We start from the raw sequence: 23,989 nt of genomic DNA, 5'->3' as shown, positions 1-23,989 counted from the left end.
CCCATGATGGGTGTCCGTACGAGATGACACATAAATGAAACCGTGCACACAGCTGTTATATCTAACATGAAAAACCTAATGTGCTCATTAACAAAAAATGTGCGGTTATAGCAAACTCACAATTATACCTTCGGCTTTTGGATTACTGCTCATATCCGTAATCTGGTCCATGCATATCTTAAACCACAAAACTGAATTAGGCCACTCGATTCAACATCATGTGAACGTACAAGCTCACCAGGAACAGACCCGCCATGTCGATAAGAGCAGCCTTGGTATCAGCGGTATAGCAAACAGATCAGATGACCAAATACAACAGAGTACGGATACAACGACTGGTGACAGTGGAATTGCGGCCGAGGCAAGGAGACGTTTAGGTAATGTTAGTTCATACAGATAGTAATAAAATACATCAAAGAGAAGACAGAGGAAAGCGAATAATGCTCCAAGATGAAAGCTCCACAAATGTAGGAGAATGCAATATACGTTTCACTTTTCATTTTCTAGATATTCAACATTTCATCAGCATGATGTAGTCCACCATCTTGATTCTCCAGCAAAGGATTGTGGGTAGTGTTAGACGTCATAGCTTCTTTTGTGAAAAATTGATGGGTAGGATTTTGATCAGATTGTTAAGTAAGAAACACAAAATGATAGTGAGAACGATCTGAAAAATACCATCATCCCAAACATTTGTGACATTTCCGTCCTATTAGATGTAACTTCAAATTTGGTTACATTATTTTCCAGAATATTCGCACCAAGGCGATTCAGAAACCGAAATAATACATGATGAATGAATATCCTTTATTCAGATTTGACCGCCAAGATCTCGTTGAGAGCGAGAAAGTTCCATTTTCCACTGTCATAACGCGTCCACTGGAATACTGTCTTTTTATTGGCGGACGGGAGCCGGCAAATCAAGTCTCGTGGCTATCTCGATATCAACGAGACCTCGGTGGCCATTTGCAAATAGAGATTTTTTACATTGGTTTATAAGCTTTGACCGGGTTAGCACATTAACAAAACAGTGTAATAGACAACTGTGCTCAGCAACATGTGCGTTGATTTAATACACACAGCTGTTACACACGGAAAACCTCTGTAAACCCAAGCATGTATATTGCACATAACAGGTTTCTTTTTGTTTAAAAAAAAAGATGTGCGGATATGGCAAACTCAAAATTATATTTTCAATTTTTGGATTATTGCTCATATCTGTGATCTGTTCCATGTATATTTTGAACCACCGAGCAGAATTGGGCCACTCGATTCAACATCATGCGAACGTACACGCTCTTCAGAAACAGACCTACCATGATAGGAACAGCCTTGGTATCAGCGGTATAGCAAACAGATCAGATGACCAACCGAGTACGGATACAGCGGCTGGCGATAGTATAATTGCGGCCGAGGCAAGGAGACATTCAGGTAATACTAAAATACGAGCATACCCATTGTATATTAAAAATTGCATTGCAGTGCTTGGTGTACATACTGATAATGTATGCAAGCCGGACGATTACACAAATATCATATAATTACACATGTATCACGACTGTGACATGTGGTCCCTGAATGCGAAATTTAAAATGAATATGATATGTTAAATCGCCAGCGGTGTCGACTGCAACTTCGGTCCAGTGGTCATTTTAATGTACGTTTGATTTTCAAGTTTGAATGTTATTCCTCGACGCTTGAAACACTGTACACGTGGTGATAATAATAGTGGGTATATTATGATAGAAATAATCACAGAGATGCGAGTATATTTCGCGATCCTGGCCAGTTCACAACATATATACAGAACCGTGTTCCACTCGAGTGTATATGTACCGTGGACTTGCGATATCCCTGCGACCTTGCAGTGGTTATTCTTTTTCAATAATACAATCAATTACCTAGCAGTGTAGGTCATATTTTTATATCAAACCTGCAGCATATTTCGTAAATTATTTATTCAGTATATAATTGTAACAGCCCATCCAAATAATGGTTTAATGCACATAATTCGTTCACAGTGTAGTGATATTGACTCGGAACAATAGTTTAAAATGATGAATTCCCATCATCCCCTGTTCTGCTTTCAATCCAGGTGAGGCGCAAAGACAAACAGTCTGTGCCACGAGGCTACAGATACTCAGCCACTGTACACAAGATAAATCATTCAGGGCCTGACCTATTAATAAAATACCAGGCAGATTTATTAAACTATTAATCCCATCATTCACCCTTGAACATTTTTCCAAAAAAAAAAAAAAGTCCACGACTTTTCAAATAAATATAGTTTTAGCGAATTCTGTAATTAAATTTATGACAACACATTTTAGGAACAAAATTATTTTTATTTCGTTATTATTTTCGGCTAGTTTTGGGACTGAATTCTTTAACAAGCTCAAGTTTGAACGAACCTAATGCAATTTTCGCAAAATAATAATTCTTTTGTATGTGGAAAAGTGGAAATAACTACCAAACTATCCTCGGGGGCGGACATCCGGGCATTTTCACCGCTTGGCAACTCTCGCGGTGAAAACAAAGGCCGAAAACTCGCAGAAAACGGTACTTATGGATGGATGTTGAGACTCCCCTGAACAGTGTAACAAGATTAGCCCTACGTGTGTAACATATATAAATTGGGTTGTTCAGGATTACTTCAAAATTGAGTTTCTGTTGTTTTCTCGAATTTTCACCAGCTTGACCGGCGTTTCACAGCAGCGCGCACAGAGCCCATAGAAATACATGTACAGTGGTGCGCATCTTGACATTAAACATTTCAGAGCACGTTTTGTTAATTCCCCATATCAATTCGTGCAACAAAATGCAATATTGATTTCACTTATTATGTGCCTGGTTTGGGTTTTGTTTTTGTGCTTTCAAATCTCTGTCTGAGAGGTTTGCGACGAGAGCGAGGCTGTATGAGATACAATATGCAAATTTGAGTAGCAGTACACTTTCGTTCGAAGTTGGTTCAGAATTTTACTGTACTATACGAAATGGCGGATTTGATGATGTGCACCGACATATATCACCAGAACACGAACGCAGCATTTTAATTTGCATATTTTTCATTTAAAACATTAACATGTTATTTTTTTGTGTTGTATTCAAGACCAGAAATATAAAATCGTTTGACCGTATGCGTAACCTACCGAAAAAATATAAAAGCTCAAAATAACAACGGACAGACAACCCTCGAAAAAGACAGCGGCATATTTGAAACAGTGTTTTAAGATAGTGGAGTTAGCGTGGGTGGGTGCAGAAAAAGACAGCTAGAAGAACTATATAAAACAGCTGAGAAACCGGAATTACCAGTTGTCCTATTTTCCGGTTTGTCGATCTCAGATCCTACAATATGCGCAAACGCACAAAACGATAAACGCCCAAACGCTACCAACACATATGCACATTCTGATATTGTAGAATTCACAGATGAGATGTTGATATGTTTTAATCAAAAAACAATACCTATGATAGCATGAAAGTTTTTTTCTCTACTGCGATATGTTTTTAATTAGACAGTATTAATTACGTCTCAGACAATTCCAGCTGTGATCTGCGATTCTCAGAAAAGAAGCTCCCCATTGTCGCCTTAGCAAGTCCACCAGGTGCAGGGAATACATGGGTTCGCCATCTATTACAACAAGCTACTGGTATATACACGGGATCAGTGTACCGCGATGGACGAATATTTCAGAAAGGTAATCATAGCACCAGTTGGTCGATAAACTACTGTCCTAAATACCAAACAGAATCGAGAGCCAACGGATAGTTTTTATTTACATAATCATAACAGTGTTGTTCTTTATCTCCAATGTATGCGACAATCCGACGAAGTAAAGGATATCTTGGTGAATATGAAGATCCGTATTCTGGAAAATGCATTGTGACAAAAATCCATGACGGAACTGATCAGGCGAATGAAGAATTTTCCTCTGCAATCTTCCTAACAAGAAACGTGCTCGACTGTTGTATATCGGAAATTAACAGACATAAAAGCAAGGACCATACTGGGGTGGCACAAACAAACGGTGAGCCAATCATTTATGCAGTGAGCAATTCAGATATAAATCGTTATTTACGAAGTTACACTGTTACCTGTCCTGGTATAACAATTAACTGTATACATAAAAAAAATGCAGATACACGGGGCGTTGTGTTCCAGCTTGCCTCGCCAACCGACGATCGTTCAGATGGATTCAAGTTACCTGATTTCTGCCAGAGACTGTCAATCTAAATGGAAAGTATCGATTATTAAGCCATACACCCACCCACCTATACATTACTATTGGTATGTCAATGATATGACCTAAATTGACGTCACCATTAATGAGTGTATATAAGTTGACGTCATCATTAATGGGTGTACATTTTCTTTCACCTTATCTCATCTCAACAGCCCTGACATCACGGAGTTTACTGAAGCAGGCCCGAAGAATGCACAATGTTGCAACTTTCTGGCTCACACGTTTCAACCACCCGCTGTTGATAGTCCAGTACGAGTATTTAGTGAATGACACAAAGGGCGCGGTAACACGGATGTTGGATTTCCTCAATGTTAGTGTGAAGGACCGTCGAATGCAATGCCTCGCGAATGACCTGGAGGGAACATTTCACCGACAATCACACGGCAATATTCAAAAAAGGGCAATTGATAATGTCACGATGGATTTTATGAATAATGAAATGCGTTATATATCGGACTTGTTAAAAACCCGGAACTCACGTCAACGAATTGATATTTCTATTCAAAGTAATTGATCCTATAAACTTTACTTTTTTACTTATCTTGACGCCAATGCTGTCAATTACAACTATATTTTCTGCAAATACCTTCATCGCCATTGACACTGAAGCGCTTAAAAACTGGAGGTTTTTAGTTTTGTAGTAATGTCCTGAACTCGTTCAGTAACTATTATTCTCGAAACATTAGGTAGCACTAGGTTTTCAGAACAACTATGTATTGCAAATATCACACTTTTTCAAACATAATATGAGGTTAATACGAGGATACCTCAAAGTATACACGAAGACAGTACAACGGCAGTGTCGTCCGTGTTTATCACACATATGATAATCAATTTTTTATATATTTGATTATCAATTTTTCACATATATGATAATCAACACCGTGTTTTTCGATGATGAGGCGCATCAACTTATATTCTTTTTCTCAGTTGCCTGAGCATTACCACAGTTGTGGCATTACCACATTGTTTGGCTCCGAGAAAATAGAGGAATACAAGTATTATGTGCTTTTAATATGTACCTTTTCAATCAATAGAATAAATAAACAGCTATATTCCAGCACTTAATACGATGTACATTGTATATATTTTAAAAGCAATGTTTTTTTTGGACCCCAACAGCTGTTACTCTCAAACAAATCTGTATATCATGATGGCAGTGAATAAACAAAAAATACATACACTGAAGAACACATCAGCATGAGGAACAAAGTTACGTGTTACTGTATCGTTCTCTTCTACGTAGGCATTATTTACTGTGTCTATAATATCGTGTTTAGAAATTACGATCGTTTATCATATGGTATTTCACAACAATTGCCTGAGCGCATGCGTATGATATACAGTGATGTAAAAGAAACGTACAATCACACAACACCATCGATTAATTCAACACTAGGTGGACTATTTAAAGGTAAGGTCGAATAGAATATTGAGAAGGCAATGCTTAATCTAATGAAATGAGACTGTTAAAGGCACAAACACGGTTTTGTAAGTTTAAACCGATTTGACGCAATAGACCGAGTGGCATACATTTTCCATCTAAGAAGTGTTATTAAATTAATATATTTTAGTTAGAAAAACTGGACATTTCAAAGACAAAATAATCATCTATTATTCTGGTTGACATGATCTAGGGAATTAATTTCCAATTTACGAAGTAGAGATTCCCCCATGAAAAAATGATTACATGTTCTTAACTAAATGTCTGTTATCTTTATTATTCCATGAACATGTATAATTATTCATACTCCCAGGAATGCACACACACTCACAGCTTCAAACGTCACAAACACACCTGGTCTGGACGTGTACGGCTTCTGCATGTTACCCATTATGTTTTAATAATTTGTTAATCTACCAATTTTGCTTATCAAGAACGTTGCCCAGGAGCGTTGTAGTGCTACGACTGTTTTACTGTAGTTGTTAAATAAACTGGGGCTAGTAGAAGGTCGATTTAGCGACGTACATACGAAGAGAGTATATACGGGAGTATTGACCGCGTAATAATATATATATATGTGTAATGTCTGGGTGTATTCGTCTTTGGTATTCTCATTATTGTTATACATATGTGATCGAAACCAGTGGAACATTTACACAATACGCTTAATTCATTTGGCCAGGATCTTGCAAGTATCGTCTCATCCATCGTTCCCCATTTGGAATTTACATTTTCTAATAAGGTGATATATGCATATACGTAACTACGGTCAGTTGTAACTTTAATTAAGGGAACTATGATATACTGGGTCTAGGAATAGGATTTTACTCACACCGATGTTACTTGATGGGGGCGAAATATTGATTGGCATCATCTAGTGTCGAATTTCTGGTTTTCAAAACTTATTTTCTATTTATTTTGTTTTGTCAAATGGCATGAACAGATTCGCTTGTCTTGTGTACACAATCCGAGAAAAGATCTTCTATTTTTATGGCACAGCAGTGTTCAAACTTGTTATTTTATTATAAACACGTGTTTCATGCAGCACGTGTTACCTCGATTGGCGCATTAATCTACATATCAAATATTTCGACATACTCCTAGTACAGTTTGTCACTAAAGGGCGCTAAAATTAATAGTTGAAATTTTTGTTGATCGGTTTTTGGTTAGAGTTTTAGAAAAAATAAAAATAAAAAATTCTATTTCTGTGAGAAATTTAAATATACATTTTCATATATTTTTAACTCGTATGGTGAAATACCAAGTCTATGACAAAGGATCTGAAACATTTATATCGACAAACGAATCGCCCTAGTTGAAGTCACATATATATATTTGTTGTAAACATCTTATAAGATAAATTGTCAAAGAGAGATTTTTTTATATGTGCCATGGCAACAACAAAAAGAAATTACCTCTTTCTTTTCATGGTGTGGTCGAGACAGCTTGCTGTGAAATTGTATTACGATCAATAAAAGTCGAAATAAACTTTGACTATAATCCACCACGTTTACACGATATTAAAAAAATGCATATATATCAAAATTGAATTTTCCGTCTTAATTCACACATTCAGTGGTGTAGTTTATTCTTCGGTTTCACATTTCAGACACTGAGCAAGAACAAAACAATGACAGATTGTACAGAACATTATATAATGAATATATTTTTATTACCCAAAACCAGTGTCGTTTTCACTTGGCACGCTTTTACGGAAATATTGAAAGTGTGCGATTTGCCTTTCTCATAGAATGAACAAGAAGACATTTTGTCAAATCATTAACAAAATATATTGTTAGCACCATTATCGTAACAGTGATTTATAAATCTCCTATAATATGGAGATATTCGGCGAAATCAATTGTCTATAAATCAAATTAATGTTTGTCAAGGTCAGTGAATTCATTTCAATTACCAGAATGTCAAGTATACAAATGAAGTAGGCTTTTTCACACTGTACTACCGTTACCACATGAGCGGAGTGACACGACTACGCGACGTAGTCACCAATGACTGTTGCAGTGAGTGTAAAGTAACAGCTTTGATTTCGAAGAAAAAAACAGTATGTGCCCTCTCTCCCACCACGTAGTAAATATCTAGGGAGTTTATTTTCAATGAACTCCTTTGGCCTCCCTTGCTTCACATATTTTTACTAAATTCGGTCACACGGTACCTAGAAAAATTCATTTTATCAGCGATCGGCTGTACCACTCCTCCACGAGAATAACCACTTTACTTGTCACCTCAGTTTTCACTGATCGTGAATTAGTGGAAACTTACCAACGAGTGTGCACTCAAAGGGAAACTTACCAACGAGTGTGCACTCAAAGGGAAACTTACCAACGAGTGTGCACTCAAAGGGAAACTTACCAACGAGTGTGCACTCAAAGGGAAACTTACCAACGAGTGTGCACTCAAAGGGAAACTTACCAACGAGTGTGCAATCAAAGGGAAACTTACCAACGAATGTGCAATCAAAGGGGTCTGTAAATTATGTTTCATAATGTGCAAGGGATCTCTTTTGGCAGTTTTAATGTTCAAGTGGTTGGTTCCTTTTGACATTTTCAAAAATGAAAGGTGTCGTATTTTTACTGCGTTGATATCATTAGTGTTATATGGAGATGTCTTTGACATAGTGTATAAGAGTGTGCTTGTGTTATGTTCTACGTAATTTCTTGTCAAAACGTAATATACTATGCTTTTGTTTTCATGGGTGGGTTCTTTCCAATCTGATTCACGTGCATTTTTATGATTATGGTTTGGTTTGCACTGACTCTGCATAGAACCATTATGCTAGCTGCAGGAGTTGTGGGCGCTATTAACCGTTGCGTTCGAATGTTAGTTTTCATATAAATAGAAACATTTGTTGTACTATTGTAAACATCGCGGGCAGTGCTTATAGGGGAAACAATCATATTACTTTATCCTCACCGTAACAACCAACTGTGACTACGCCAAGTTTCAATCCGATCAGGTGTTAGTAATATTAGTGAATGATATAAAAATTTGTAAATGTTCAATTCCAGATACCGGTGATTGTGACATCCGTTTCGCAGAACAGAAACTCCCTGTTGTCGCTTTAGCAAGTCCTCCTGGTGCAGGAAGTACATGGGTACGGCATCTGTTACAACAAGCTACTGGTATATATACTGGGTCAGTTTACCATGATGAAGTCCTTTTTAAAGCAGGTAATGTACGCATACACATATAATCAGGTCGTGACATTAATTAAAATTAAGATTGCGTCTCTGTTAAAAGTTAACGATCTGCTTCATATGATTATACAAACATATAAGTTATTATAAGTGATCCTCTGTTATTGTGAAAACTCGTGTAAAGCGAAAAATTGCAAATATCGAATGATTGATTTTCATTTTCCGAGAGGAATATAGGGTTAAGATACATTTATTTCATCGAAATTGGCCATCATCAAAAAGCACATTATTAAACGTGGAAATACTCACAAATACTTTAAAAGCGTTTTTTCGAATCCCATGCGATTTTTGACATCTCTATGTTTGTCTTGTGTTTTCATTCGATTTCATGCATATGCGAGATCTAGCAGTAAAATTTCGATAAGTTTTAATTATTTTATTGCAGGATTTCTCGGCGAAATGGAAGACCCTTACGCTGGAAAGGTTATCATCACGAAAATTCACAAGCCGATAAAAATTTGGCATTTCTCGTCTGTTATTCTACTGATCCGAAATATCTACGATGCATCTCTATCTGAAGTCAATAGACGGAAAACCGGGCTTAACCATACAGCCATCACTGATTTAACTAGTATGTTTAGTTAAGAAACATCCAAATAGCATTTTCAAATGTAATATATATTCAATAACCATGTAGAGACTCCGGCATGGAAACTATATGAACAAGCTTCCTACAATCTTTCTAGCATACACTACACCTATATAAGGTCTATGGGCGATGATCTCACATACCGAATTAAATCAGTGTTTAATTCTGACGGATTTCTCATACATCTGGTTTTCTTCGTGAACTTGTGTCTCTTAATTTTCATAAAGCGTCTTAGTGATACCCCGCATGACTCAGCAACACAGTTATAATATACTGTATGAGCCAACAAATTACATAGTGGAATTGGGTTCCTAGCTGCAAATAATATAACAAAATAATAATTAATATTCTTTCTATAATAAATATAAAAACATAAACATGCCAATCATATGTCACACCAAACTTTACCTTTTCTTTAATTAATTTACAGAAATTACAAAGAAGTTCGCATTAACGGAAGCAAAACATCTCGCGCATGTAGTGACAACTTGGTTATCAGATTTCCGTGGCCCAATTCTAGTAGTCCATTACGAGGAACTACTAAACGATACAGTTGGTGAAGTATCCCGGATGTTGGATTTTTTGCATGTCAGTGAAAACAAACGTCGCATGAAATGTCTGGTAAACGACATTGAGGGGAACTTTCACAGACGAGCGAAATTTGATCGGAGTGAGAAATACAAGGTGTTCAGTGACATAAAAGGTATTATAGATATCAAGATTGAATCTATATCAAAATTACTTGCAAAGAGGGGAGACAAACCCATGGCTACGTTCGACTTTCCGTCATAATCAACCTAATGACCAAACTTATAACATACCTGCTCATGTACAAGTTGTCGTGATACCAAAACCAATTCGTGGGAATATCATCAGTGCTTCAGTGAGATCGCCAATCCAGTTAATAAAATGTATCTACACTTATATCACATGGGACACACATTCACAAGAGAAACTTATATATATATATATCATTATATTATTTGTGGTTCAATAGCGAGGAATTTATTTTACATATGTATATGTGCATATCTGCACTTTTTATCAATGAAACACTGAGCAACATATCAGCGAATATCGCGTCCAATGCTGTTATGATGCCATTCATTGATGGTATTGACAAACATGTATACAAAACAATGTTTGCATGGAGAGTATTATTCTGAAATCATAGTGGATACGTTACAGTGATTGTTGGAATAGTCAATAACCACACAAAGTATTCAGACGAAAAAGTATTAAGAAACATTTTCTGTGATTGAAGGTAGCGACTAGATTAGTTATTTATCAACAAATACTATCCATTGTAATATTAACATATAATTACTTTGTTATCAGCAATGTAAAAACGCATATCTATTAATTATACTCAATATGATCTTTGTAAATGGATAGAACTTTTATATCGATTAATTGATTGCCGTGTGTTTAATTTTGTTGTCTAGAACTTCACTAGCATCATAATGAATTCAAACATATTTGCCGGATGACTGTAACAAAGAGGTGTAGTTTAACGACAACGACTTCAGCTATTCTACTTCCCCTATTTCACATTACTCATACGTGAATAGGAATACATCGGTGCGAGAGCGTCTCCACTTTTTGCTACATTTTCACAAAAAACAAGACTTTTATTGTGACAAACGTTTAAACCAATATACAATGCGTTATAATGGTAATGTACTATTAATAGGCATACGTCAGTCAGCTCGAGACAATTTAAATGTCACATGATAACATGTATTCGTATGATTGTTAATGGCTTCAGTCAAAGTTTTATTTCTAATTACCTGATACAGCTTGTGAAATGCAGATGTGAATATGTTTCCATCCAAATCGTCGACCCTGGCCCCGACAAATGATTCGTATATATGGCTATAAATAGATTCTTATAATTAAGGTTTCAAGTCACAATTAGAATTTAATATAATATAAAGAAGTGTTTTCACACGAATTTAATCACCAACCTTTTGCAAATGATGGCATGCTTGTATTTCAAACTTTGTTATTTAATATAGTAAGAGAATATCGATAAATAAATATAAATAAAGAATTTATATAGCGCCTGACTCCATCACAATGTTATGTTCTACTCTTACACCACACTGTATACTTTACCAAACATACAAGTTTTTATCCTTTTCTGAAAATGTTTAGACTAAATGAATGTTTAAGTTCAATTGGAAGTTATTTCCAGAATGGGAAAAAGCACCACCGCCATACATAATGTGTCTGTATTTTTATGATGTGTGATGTGATGATGATGATGATGACTGATGATGTTGTCAGGAAGTCCGTTTAATAGTGAATTGCATTAGTCAATTTTAGTTGACAAAGCACCGTAAATTAAAGTATGACAGATGAGTTTGTTTAAATATTTCCAATATGTCCAATGCGATGAAGGTGTCCTTGTGTGATGTGTAAACATGTAAGTATTGCTGAAGACCACTCCTAAATTTCTAGCCGATGATACTAGGTTAATTGAATTTGAACCGATGAAAATTTGTTCAATTAGAGCGGGTGAGTGGTTAAACTTTGAACGAATCAAAAAGATTTCTGTTTTAGAGTCATAGAGCTAAAGTCTATGTTGTGTCATTTATAGCTTAATATATGTCACTGGTGAAGACCTCTATCAGGGGGAAATTCTCTCTCTCGGGGTCTCCACACTTGTCAGGGGGGAAACTCGTCTCGTCTCTCTATCTCGTCCCCCTTGAGGTACGGGATCGGGAAAGTCACTTAAGCTTTACAGTCAAATAAGGCACACACAACGAAATACGTTTCAGCTCTCGTCTTAGTCGGTCAATCGAGCACTCTATAAGACACAGCGCCCTGGGGAAAAAATCCCCAAGACTCTCGCAAGGCTGACCCAAAACTAGCCCAAGACTGGACTGCCTCAAGGCTCGCCCCTGGACTGGACTCTCGACTGCCCAGGATTGCACTCTTTCTTCTGCGTCTATCGTGCTGTGCTCCCCAAGACCAACTCAAACTCTCTTTATTCATTTTCACAACTCTAACCAATTACAAAACAGTAAAAAGACTCTAGGGCGTAACCTTCAATCATAAAGCCAATCACACTAAGTACTGAATACGTCATATCTTTTGATTAATCGTTCACTACATTAATAACTACGGATATAAACTGTCAGAATGAGTAGTCTAAAAAGCGGCGGTTATTTGGTAATTAGTTCCAAATCACTGAGCCAAGTTCCGTCCAAAACTTCAAATAGACCTGAACGATGACAGACATAACACAGCAATTCGCTAATAATCAGCTAATTAAGTCGGTTAACAGATACGCAAAAACAAATTCATGACACCTCAATGGAGTTGAGAGTGGAACGTGAATCATTGCGATAGAATGCAGGGTAGAGCTGATTATCATCTGCTGATGCTATTTGATTTCGAAAATCAGACGAATCACTCTTTTTTGTGTAAAATAGTCCTGTGTTACAAGTTTAGGAAGTATAAAATCATTGTAGCATGAAACGTTACAATCACAAATAACCCGCTCCTCCCTTACCATGAGATATTGCACAATTCACGATAAATATCTACGAGCTGTAGACGAATGCTTACAATCGATGTATTGTGCTAAATCGAGTAAACATTCTGGGCGCGCCCGGGGTCAAATGGACCCCGGAACAAGCATTTAATCGTTTCAGATAAACTAGTACACAGAGAAACGGCCTAATTTTATAAAGTGTTATATGCATGTAATTGCGGTAGTTATTGAATTGCATTTCGTAATACATTGCTATATTTGATAGATATTTATTTGTGGCCGTGATGTTCGCTGTTTGCTCAAGCGGACTACAATTTATCATTAAAAGAGACTTTCCCTTTTATGAAAACTGTTTATATATGATGTTTATCATTTCACTTTTTTCTCAGCGTTAAACAGAATTAAAGTCGATATTTTGTATTCATTCAATTTGGCAAACACATGACTCATGATAACAGTACTTGGTGCATCTTTGCATAAATTGAACCCAGGTCTCGTCGTCTTGTCCAGACACAATGCTGTATTGATGGCACTGTGATACAATGGTGATCATGATATCGCCAGCAAAATATAAAACTGAACACACTGTATATGTTACAACCGTTAACATGTAAAATGTAATTAAAAAATCCGTGATATTATTTGAATTCTTGCTGTTTCATTAAAGGATTAACACACATCTGCTACCATATGCGTATGCGTATGTATTACAAGCCACGACTGGTAAATTACAAATCTGTTTGACTGCAAACATGGCGATTGAATCGTGTTGTTGAAATGTACAGATATAAACAATTCTATTTTCAGAAACTTTGGGGTAATCGATGATGTGTTCTTTAAGATGACACGTGATTGGTTTTTGATACGTACCACTTCAAATCACTTGGTGATGAGGATTGTCCATCGACGTAAAAGGTTGGTGCATGTTCTCATTATTGTGTTCATATTATGCGTCATCAACTGCTGCCATAGATTCCATTTCAATAAAACACGCTACGCCGATGCGAGCAGGGACAATGATGCCAGAGATCAAAGTGCGATATTTAACATTAAGGAGCACCAGACTTCTGTGGTATTAAACCAAAATGCATTGGATAATCATCTTGACGCTTTGATGTTATCGTCCACTTCATCACCGCTGGATGGATGGACAAGCACAGCCGAACCATGGCAAGATAACCAAGCTGGTACCGAGGCGGAGGACAGGAAAGAAGAACATTCTAAACTTGGTCGTCATATAGGTAAGTTTATGGTCTATAATCATCTAAAGTTGCTAAGGACGTCGTCAATGCCATTGAGTTGCTATGAACGTCGTCAATGTCATTGAGTTGCTATATGGACGTCAATGTCATTGAGTTTCTATGGACGTCGTCAATGTCATTGAGTTGCCACAAATATGTAGTAAATATATAGTAAATATCAGCAATAAAAGTTGAATAACGACAAATGCCATACATGTACTGAGTATCATTGATCATAAATAAACGTTTACATTTAAATTTCAAATTAATGATATCTACGCTTTACCTCCGCTCACAGCAAATAACTGTAGAGTACATTTTGCACGAAATCACAGTCTACCAGCTGTTGCACTAGCGAGCTCACCTGGTTCTGGTAACACGTGGGTCAGGTTTCTATTGGAGCAAGCTAGTGGGATTTACTCGGGGTCGGCGTACAACGACAAAAAGCTTTACGCAGGTGGTAAGTTAGTTTGTGTGTGTAAATTTGAGTGTATGCGTGTGATATGGGAGAGTGGTGCCTTGAGCTGGTGAGGCGGTGAAGGGACTTTCGATTATGTGGAATTCCTTTGAAACATATCAGATGTAGAAATGGTTGACACCAAACTCATTGTTACTACTGTCATCATTTAAAGCTTGGCATCAGGCAGAACATTACTTTTATCCAGCCATATTTACCGAATCCTAGGTTAGTATATACATTTGAATATTGACTGTTCTTCCATCATATGATTATTGCTAGATATTATAGGGATTGTGATTGCTATATTGACAAATTTAGTATTTTGTAATTATACATTGGAAATATGGTACGTGAACTACTTGACTAATCTATGTAAATTGTTATGTAGTACCAAAGTCATTGCGTTAAATGCGATGCAATCATTGGACTAAGTGGCACGTACAATTATAGAGCTGCGAGTGCGCGTAAAAGTAACACGCGTGGTATCAACCTGGTTCAACATTTCTCAATTTTAGGCATTGTGTTGGTGTATTTTATGGCGCACCCGAAACTTCACAGCGACAGTTTGTAGTAGAAATTGTCAAACATTACCGACTATATTAAAAACAAAATATTTCTCCGAATTTAAAAAAATGTCGTGCAGCTTCCGTAAAACAAACAGTCGTGGTGTATGCGTCATAGTATAGTCCGTACAAAGAAGTAGGTCGCAGATAATGTATTTTTGAAATATCACGATTTGTAAGGATACTTCCGACGGCGGCTGATCACGACTGGCCGTTCACCTTAATTAATCTTCATGATTTCTGTAGCTCAATATTTTGTGAACGACAACGTAATCCTATTTTTATTTCTTCATAATGAGGTTTCTGTTTTGCTGTCGTTCCTGCTTCTAGGTTTCTATGGCGAGTATGACGAATACAACTCTGGCAGAACGTTGGTGGTGAAAACACACGAGCGATGGGAAAGTATTAACCGGTTTTCGCACGGGGTATTATTGATGAGAAATCCATACGACGCCTGTATATCGGAGTACAACAGGAAAACCACTGGACAGAATCACACTGGTGTCGTTGACTGGAATGCGGATATCACAAATGAGAGAAGTATGAAATTTTCTTATATCTGCGCATGTGTGTAGTAACTGAAGATTATTACGAAAATACCGCAAAGTCTGCAAAGTATTTTTTTCATGTTTGTACTCATTATAAAAGAAAGAAATGCCATATGACACAAAATTAAGAAAAAATTGAACGCGTCTCAATTGTTTTAGGTACTAGATATATAAATGATAATTACATAATAAACCTGCATTTGCTAAGTAGTATTGGCAGAGCTCCAGAAGGAGTACCTACACTTTATGCAATTTTTTTAAAATTATGCTAATTTATTCATGACGTTGCAGTTTCTGTGCTCATGAATATTCATTAATTTGTGGTTCAATACATTTTAAAAGGGGCGATATATTATTTTTGGGGGAAGAGTTAGAAAGGGGGATTAGCAATCCTTAGGGGGTCAATACAAAAGAAGGGACCCATTTGGAGAGCAGCCATGCTCGTCGTGTCTGTTGTTGCACGTGACCTACAGCTGTCAACTGTGTTCGTTCTTCGACTGTGTTCGTTCTTCGACGATTTCGACTGGCTTCCATGTGGGGTAGTATTCTTGTGTTCTGTTTTCCTGACTTGAGTTTTTGAATCCGCTGTTTATGTTTTTAACATCTTTCATGTCTTTTGTAGGAGTGTCCAATCCGTGATTCAAAAATCTAACTAAACATACTGGATTCGAACCAGCGATCGCTCACATTGCTGACATAGTACAAATCGACTGAGCTATGTGGGTGGTTATGCAAATTAAATAATTTGTTGTCATATTTAGCTTTATTGCCAAATGGTGTTTGCGAGAAAAAGATGGGCAGGCAAGGGAATTGAACCCAGGTCCTCCTGATCACTATGTAAAGAACTGACCCACAAGACCACAATGGATTAACTGGATGTGTTTGCATTTGATAAGACTATATAGTGTGTATATATATAGAAATACAACATATTTCTATTATTGAGTTACAATTGTCCAAAAAATTGCCAATTTTGTGTTTTTACTTGTGTAAACTATATGCATGCCATAACCCGTTAGTGTACATCTTGCCAATTGGGTGTTTGCCATTTGCGTTGCCCATACCTGACCCGACCCTAACCCTAATGTCAAGACACGTTCCTGTTAATAATTCCGTTGCCCATACCTGACCCGACCCTAACCCTAATGCCAAGACACGTTCCTGTTTATAATTGCTCAATAATGCAACTCTGTTGTGCACTGTCTGCGGGTACTGTAAAATGACTAATTTTCATTGGGTTTAATTTTCACTGATTTACCATTTCAGGCATATTAAGTGGGTTTTAAATTCACGGTTTCGTCATTTAGATAATGTGTTCTATGCTAAATTGTACATATTCACTGTGTTTTAATTTAGCGCATTTTCCAGTCAGCGAAATAAGCTAAATTAAAACCCAGTGAATAATTACCCCATTTACAGTAAGTTGCATTGATGTCAACTGATTAAACAAGTCGCATTTAAGTAATTTCCACTATTAACAAGTGGTTAAATTGTGACAATAAATGTGTGGACAAATATTTGAGATTAATTTTGGTGTAGACAACTCTCGTTTAATTATTTTACACCATTACAAGTTGTTAAATTGAGAGAATAAATGTCTCAACAAATATTAAATACTTAGTTTGATGTAAACAACTCACGTTTGATTAATTCCCACAATTACAGGTTGTTAAATTGAAAGAATAAATGTGCGGACAAATATTTTAGACTTATTTTGGTGTAGACAGCTGTCGTTTAATTATTTTACACAATTCCAAGTTGTTAAATTGAGAGAATAAATGTATGGACAAATATTTTAGACTTATTTTGGTGTAGACAGCTCTCGTTTAATTATTTTACACCATTACAAGTTGTTAAATTGAGAGAATAAGTGTGCGGACAAATATTTTAGACTTATTTTGGTGTAGACAGCTATCGTTTAATTATTTTACACCATTACAAGTTGTTAAATTGAGAGAATAAATGTGCGGACAAATATTTTAGACTTATTTTGGTGTAGACAACTCTCGTTTAATTATTTTACACCATTACAAGTTGTTAACGTGAGAGAATAAATGTATGGACAAATATTTTAGACTTATTTTGGTGTAGACAGCTCTCGTTTAATTATTTTACACCATTACAAGTTGTTAAATTAAGAGAATAAATGTGCGGACAAATATTTTAGACTTATTTTGGTGTAGACAGCTCTCGTTTAATTATTTTACACCATTACAAGTTGTTAAATTGAGAGAATAAATGTGCGGACAAATATTTTAGACTTATTTTGGTGTAGACAACTCTCGTTTAATTATTTTACACCATTACAAGTTGTTAAATTGAGAGAATAAATGTATGGACAAGTATTTGAAACTTATTTTGGTGTAGACAACTCTCATTTGATTAATTCCAACAATTACAAGTTCTTAAATTGACAGAATGAATGTATGGACAAATATTGACCATTATATTTGTGAGTAAATACCTGTTGTTTAATTAATTTCCACCTCTACAAGGTTGAGAGAATAAATGTGTCGACAAATATTTGATACTTATTTAGGTGTAAGAACTCGTGTTTGACCAACTTCCACCATTGCAAGTTGTTAAAATAATGAAATAAATATACTGGTATCATTGGATATTTGATTTAATTGTGAAACTTTCTAACAAAATGTTAACTGCTGGCTTCGAACCCTCAATCAACAATTCCGCAGACACGGTATAAATTCCACAACACCACAGAAGATATTCGTCTGTTGCCTGAATTGTTTTCGTAATATAGGGAACGCCATCGACACTTTAACAAAACTTACCTTGACTTGGGTCTTGTTTATCTCTTGTCACAATCTGGAAACTGTTGAACAAATTGCGCGTCGTCCAGTTTAAGACGTTAGTTATTTTATTATTTATTCATTCAGTTTTGTATGGTGGAGTTTTGTGAGGTTTATTATTTTTTTGCGACGTTCTTTGTTTACTTGTTTACGGTTTAAGAGATTTCAGTTTATTTGATTTACGTTTTTACGGTAGCTCTGAGCGGGACTCGAACCCACTGTCTTTTCAAGCTAATTTTGTTTTATTTTGATGGCACGCTTGTGTACCACGCCACGACGTTGGTCGTTAAGTGGTGTTCATTTTTCTAACTACTCCAGATGAGTTGAACGGAAAAGCCAAAACGATTGCTGGTTTCTGATTGCTTCGGTTCTGGTGAGTGTGTATCTAGTGTGATTCGAACCCATGTCGTTTGTATTGGGCGTTTTTTTATTTTCCATGTTAGCTACGCCGTAATATGCAACCACTTCCCCGTTTTATTGTGATTTTGAGTGTTTAATGATGTCTTCCTCACCCGTCATGCCATGACCCAGTTTCAACCACACGGCCATTTTGCAACACAGTTCGTGACCCTCGGCGTCACCCGACTGACTATATGAGCGTTCTGTTCAACTGTTAAGCTAGGATTTATTACCGTTATTATCATTATATTGTCACGTGATTTGTTTTACCTTATGTGTAATGTCTTAAGTATCTTTATTGTAATTTATATATACCAATTCGTATATACCGAGGAAACGACCCCGATTGAAGGTCATGTATTTTATGACGTCACCAATTCGTGTGTAGGTACTGCTTCTAGATCTGTGCCGTAGTATTTTTTTATCGTAACTACACTTAACTACATGTAAACTTTAAGACAGCTTGCCGGAATGTTTTGTTGTTGAGCAGGTAGGGTTATGTTTAACAAATAAGTCGTAAAGTAGGGGTAGTCCTGGCTACTTCATTGTCAACATATGGTGGAAATCAAAAAGTTTGTTGACGGGGAAATTATATATTTATTTATTAACACTTACTCACTCCCCAGATGGAATGACAATGATTACAGATAATAGTAAAAGTATACAGTATTAATACACGAAAAGGAAGGAATAAAAATAAACCAATCTACAAAAATAGAATTTTAATAGAAAAAACAACTCCTTCTAAAAGAAAGATACATATTATTCTCGTATTTGTTGTGTAATTTCAAAGCACTTGTTGATATACTGTGCTACCTGGATGACAATACTAGCATTATTTAACAGTGCAGTGAACTGTTCTTCAGGAGGCAGGTTGTGAAAGGAGTCAATCACATCAGCCGTTGTATCAAACAGAACACCTGCGTCTGTCACTGTATTTGGGACACTCCACCATAAAATGAAATTCATTTTCAATGGTACCTTAGTTACACGTGTCACAAACCCTGTTATTGAGTGGAGTACAGTTGTGTCTGCCAGTCTCAATCTTGAGGGCATGGGGTCACTCGGGCGGAACTTAGTCAGACCAGTTCTCAAATCAATGTTTTTGATATTCATGAAACATGGTTCCATACTTATATTGAATTTAAATGTTATGTAAGTTCTGAGTTCGTTTTTTTCCTCAGACTTTTCAAGAATATCACTGTGAATTTCTTCTTTCCAATAGGATGTAAATTTATGTTTGACATTGAACTTGATGATATTTATTTCTGCTGAAGTTAATTTATCGCTTTTATTAATTGGACATTCCTGTTTAATATACTTGAGCAATTATATAACAGAAATTCTTTCGTTTTTTATGCAGAAAAAATACATTTTTACCAAGTAAAGTCATATTTATTAAAGTTATTGTTCATACACGAGTTGTTGAACATACTACATAGTTTGTAATTTCATTCAGCTTCTTTCAGTCATAATTCAAGACAAATGAAAAGGAAAAAATATAGAGAATATAGCAAATTATCTTTTTTCTATAATATTCTTGTGTAATCGGTAATTAAAAAAAATATTTATGGGTGCATATGGAATACATCTCGTTATGAATTATTCTTGATATAAATTTCTGAATTATCTTATCAAAATCAGTTTTTGAGGGTTTTTTCTCTCAAAAACCGAAAGAATTTCGCAATGTCGAAAACGGACAGTCTTTATCGTAGTGTTAACATTGAAGCAGCCAGTGTATAAGTAGGCAACACAACGGGAGAATTGTTTCCTAAACTAATACAACAGAAGACGGTGACACACGTCAATATACATTGTTGAAATGTTCACATAGTTTTTATTTTGTGTATCGTTCATTTTTTAGAGTGGATCAGAACTGTACAAAACAGGACCAGGGTATGGAAAGACGTAGCAACTGCTTGGCTGGAACATTATCACCACCCCATACACGTATGCTATTACGAAGATTTAGTGAGTGACCCCATCGGGGAAACAGAACGGATATTACAGTTTCTAAATATCACCGAACGACGAGTTGACTGTCTTAAAAGTAACCTAGAAGGGAAATTTCACCGTAAATCTGAAGTGGACAGATCGCTGCAATACGCGGCATTTAATGAGAAAATGAGAAGAAAACTAGATCGTGCTATCGAATCGATATCCATCATGCTTGTGTTGAGGGGGTGGAAACCCATACCTAGAACCGAATTAAAATATTTGAACATATAGTTGTATACACGTGCAGGGTGGGAAGATTGTTTTAGTTGTAAAATGATTGATGCTTGGTTATCACCTGATTATTTTGACGTCATCATTTACAAAAAAACATTTGCTGATGAAAGTTGCTCTGGCTGTAACAAAATGGTCGGATGTCGAATTGTCAAAGAGGGCGCCCTTATTGAATTTAATCTACTGAGTACTAGTATATACTAGCGGCGAGGGGAAAGGCAAATAAACGAACCTTGGCTGGCGAAGATGTCTGAATACGGTTTTCTGTATATCTTTTAGCAAGGTATATATTCCAATTTTTGTAACAAATAGATGTTACTTTAGTGAGTGGTTGATATACGTTGGCCATAATCTGACGCTGCACTATAATTACCATTAAGATGCACCCAATATCAACAAACCGTTCCCTTGGCATGAGAATTGTTGGCATAAAATAATTAAACTATTTTTTGTGTAAGACAGTAGTTTTTTTAAGTAATTAATTTTAATAAAAAATATATGTTCAACATTTATACCATATCTCAATTAACTTAAAAGATTTGATGTGCGTGTAGATTATATAAATCATTACACGAATATGCGTTGATTACATGAAACTCAGATACTAAATACGATATGTAGTTAATATTAAACTTTGTAAAGATTACCTTCCATGGTTGTCATACAATATATGCATTGAATTGTTTCCAGCAGTAGTTATACAAAGCTTCTAATCATATTTTGCACTAGACTAACTATATAATTTACCATATTCACTGAGTTATAAATTGACAGAAAAACAATGTACTATATTGTAATTTTTATATTAATTTAATTTTAAGTAGCTGATCTAACTTCACAGCGAAAAGAGGCAAATTAAAACCCGGGGGAAAATTAATGCTTCTGCGCATGTGCGGGCTTATATACAAGAATAAGTAGATCTACAGCATGTGTGTCAAAAGGGATTGGACATGGCCGTAATTCATCTACATTTTGCGACATCAAATCCTGTTTGTACTTCACCAGTTATTCACGTCCGATTTGGTTCCAGTATATGACCTAATTTCAGTAATATAATGCCCGAACACAACAGCCCGACTACGAAGCATCGTTGTATTTATTCACAGGTTTACTAACCTAATATATCTCGTCTTGTAAGCATTCCACGAGAAATCGCAAAGGTACACGTGCAAAAACTGCAAAGTGGTACAGTTTGAGACACTAAGATTAAATATATCATTGTTATATGGAACAATGGTTTCCATGAATACTCTCAGAAATTTGATAATATGTTCTGTAAATGCAACTATCGTCTGTCTTCAACTTCAATAGTTTTATGTTCGAAGTAGAAGGATAACCACAGGGAGCCCAGGAACTATAATCAACTGTAATACGCAGTCTCTATGAGCGGGGGGGGGGGGGTATCGGCTGGTATATAGTGTAAGAAATAGACAAGGGATGAAGGCTCCAGCCAGCTCACATTTTTTAAACTCAAAAAAACAGATGAAAAAAATAAAAAATAAAATCTAAAAAAAATACTAGGTTGAAGAATATTAGTTGCTCCTTCGAATTTCGCCAAAGCCTTACCTACATTTTACCGATATCTGCAGAATAAATCAAGAAAACTACACAAATTGACTCCATTTAGGAATTCCTAACGGTTAGTCCGAACGCACGACACCGTTGGAGGCGTGGCCTGTTCAGCATTTGTCAACAACCAATCACAAGACTGTTAGCCTTGCTCAACTGGTTTGTAAATTTGTAAAAACGCATATCTATTAATTATACTCAATATGATCTTTGTAAATGGATAGAACTTTTATATCGATTAATTGATTGCCGTGTGTTTAATTTTGTTGTCTAGAACTTCACTAGCATCATAATGAATTCAAACATATTTGCCGGATGACTGTAACAAAGAGGTGTAGTTTAACGACAACGACTTCAGCTATTCTACTTCCCCTATTTCACATTACTCATACGTGAATAGGAATACATCGGTGCGAGAGCGTCTCCACTTTTTGCTACATTTTCACAAAAAACAAGACTTTTATTGTGACAAACGTTTAAACCAATATACAACGCGTTATAATGGTAATGTACTATTAATAGGCATACGTCAATCAGCTCGAGACAATTTAAATGTCACATGATAACATGTATTCGTATGATTGTTAATGGCTTCAGTCAAAGTTTTATTTCTAATTACCTGATACAGCTTGTGAAATGCAGATGTGAATATGTTTCCATCCAAATCGTCGACCCTGGCCCCGACAAATGATTCGTATATATGGCTATAAATAGATTCTTATAATTAAGGTTTCAAGTCACAATTAGAATTTAATATAATATAAAGAAGTGTTTTCACACGAATTTAATCACCAACCTTTTGCAAATGATGGCATGCTTGTATTTCAAACTTTGTTATTTAATATAGTAAGAGAATATCGATAAATAAATATAAATAAAGAATTTATATAGCGCCTGACTCCATCACAATGTTATGTTCTACTCTTACACCACACTGTATACTTTACCAAACATACAAGTTTTTATCCTTTTCTGAAAATGTTTAGACTAAATGAATGTTTAAGTTCAATTGGAAGTTATTTCCAGAATGGGAAAAAGCACCACCGCCATACATAATGTGTCTGTATTTTTATGATGTGTGATGTGATGATGATGATGATGATTGATGATGTTGTCAGGGAGTCCGTTTAATAGTGAATTGCATTAGTCAATTTTAGTTGACAAAGCACCGTAAAT

General features: G+C 35.9%; 1 protein-coding gene across 1 annotated transcript; it reads left to right on the top strand.

Annotated features, from left to right (window-relative positions):
- The first annotated feature begins 95 nt into the window (after positions 1 to 95).
- On the top strand, positions 96 to 23,699 carry LOC144353830 (uncharacterized). The gene is made up of 12 exons (XM_085508240.1): positions 96 to 377; positions 1,258 to 1,431; positions 3,537 to 3,698; positions 3,840 to 4,028; positions 4,397 to 4,750; positions 8,715 to 8,876; positions 9,289 to 9,474; positions 9,923 to 10,195; positions 13,765 to 14,235; positions 14,534 to 14,695; positions 15,589 to 15,798; positions 20,880 to 23,699. The coding sequence occupies exons 1-12, from the start codon at positions 98 to 100 to the stop codon at positions 21,242 to 21,244; spliced, it is 2,988 nt and encodes a 995-aa protein (XP_085364366.1). The 5' UTR covers positions 96 to 97; the 3' UTR covers positions 21,245 to 23,699.
- Positions 23,700 to 23,989: the final 290 nt, after the last annotated feature.

Source organism: Saccoglossus kowalevskii, chromosome 14 (genome assembly GCF_978046115.1).
Source record: "Saccoglossus kowalevskii chromosome 14, keSacKowa6.1, whole genome shotgun sequence".
Taxonomy (NCBI): Eukaryota; Metazoa; Hemichordata; class Enteropneusta; family Harrimaniidae; genus Saccoglossus; species Saccoglossus kowalevskii.
The sequence above is the reverse complement of the archived record's forward strand: the minus strand, read 5'-3'. Positions and strand labels throughout refer to the sequence as shown.

Bases quoted from the DNA above. Each gene is read 5' to 3' on its own strand.
- LOC144353830 (XM_085508240.1), top strand. From the start codon at position 98: ATGTGCGGTTATAGCAAACTCACAATTATACCTTCGGCTTTTGGATTA. The intron at 1,432-3,536 runs GTAATACTAAAA...ATTACGTCTCAG, and splicing joins CGAGGCAAGGAGACATTCAG to ACAATTCCAGCTGTGATCTG. The intron at 15,799-20,879 runs GTATGAAATTTT...TTCATTTTTTAG, and splicing joins GGATATCACAAATGAGAGAA to AGTGGATCAGAACTGTACAA.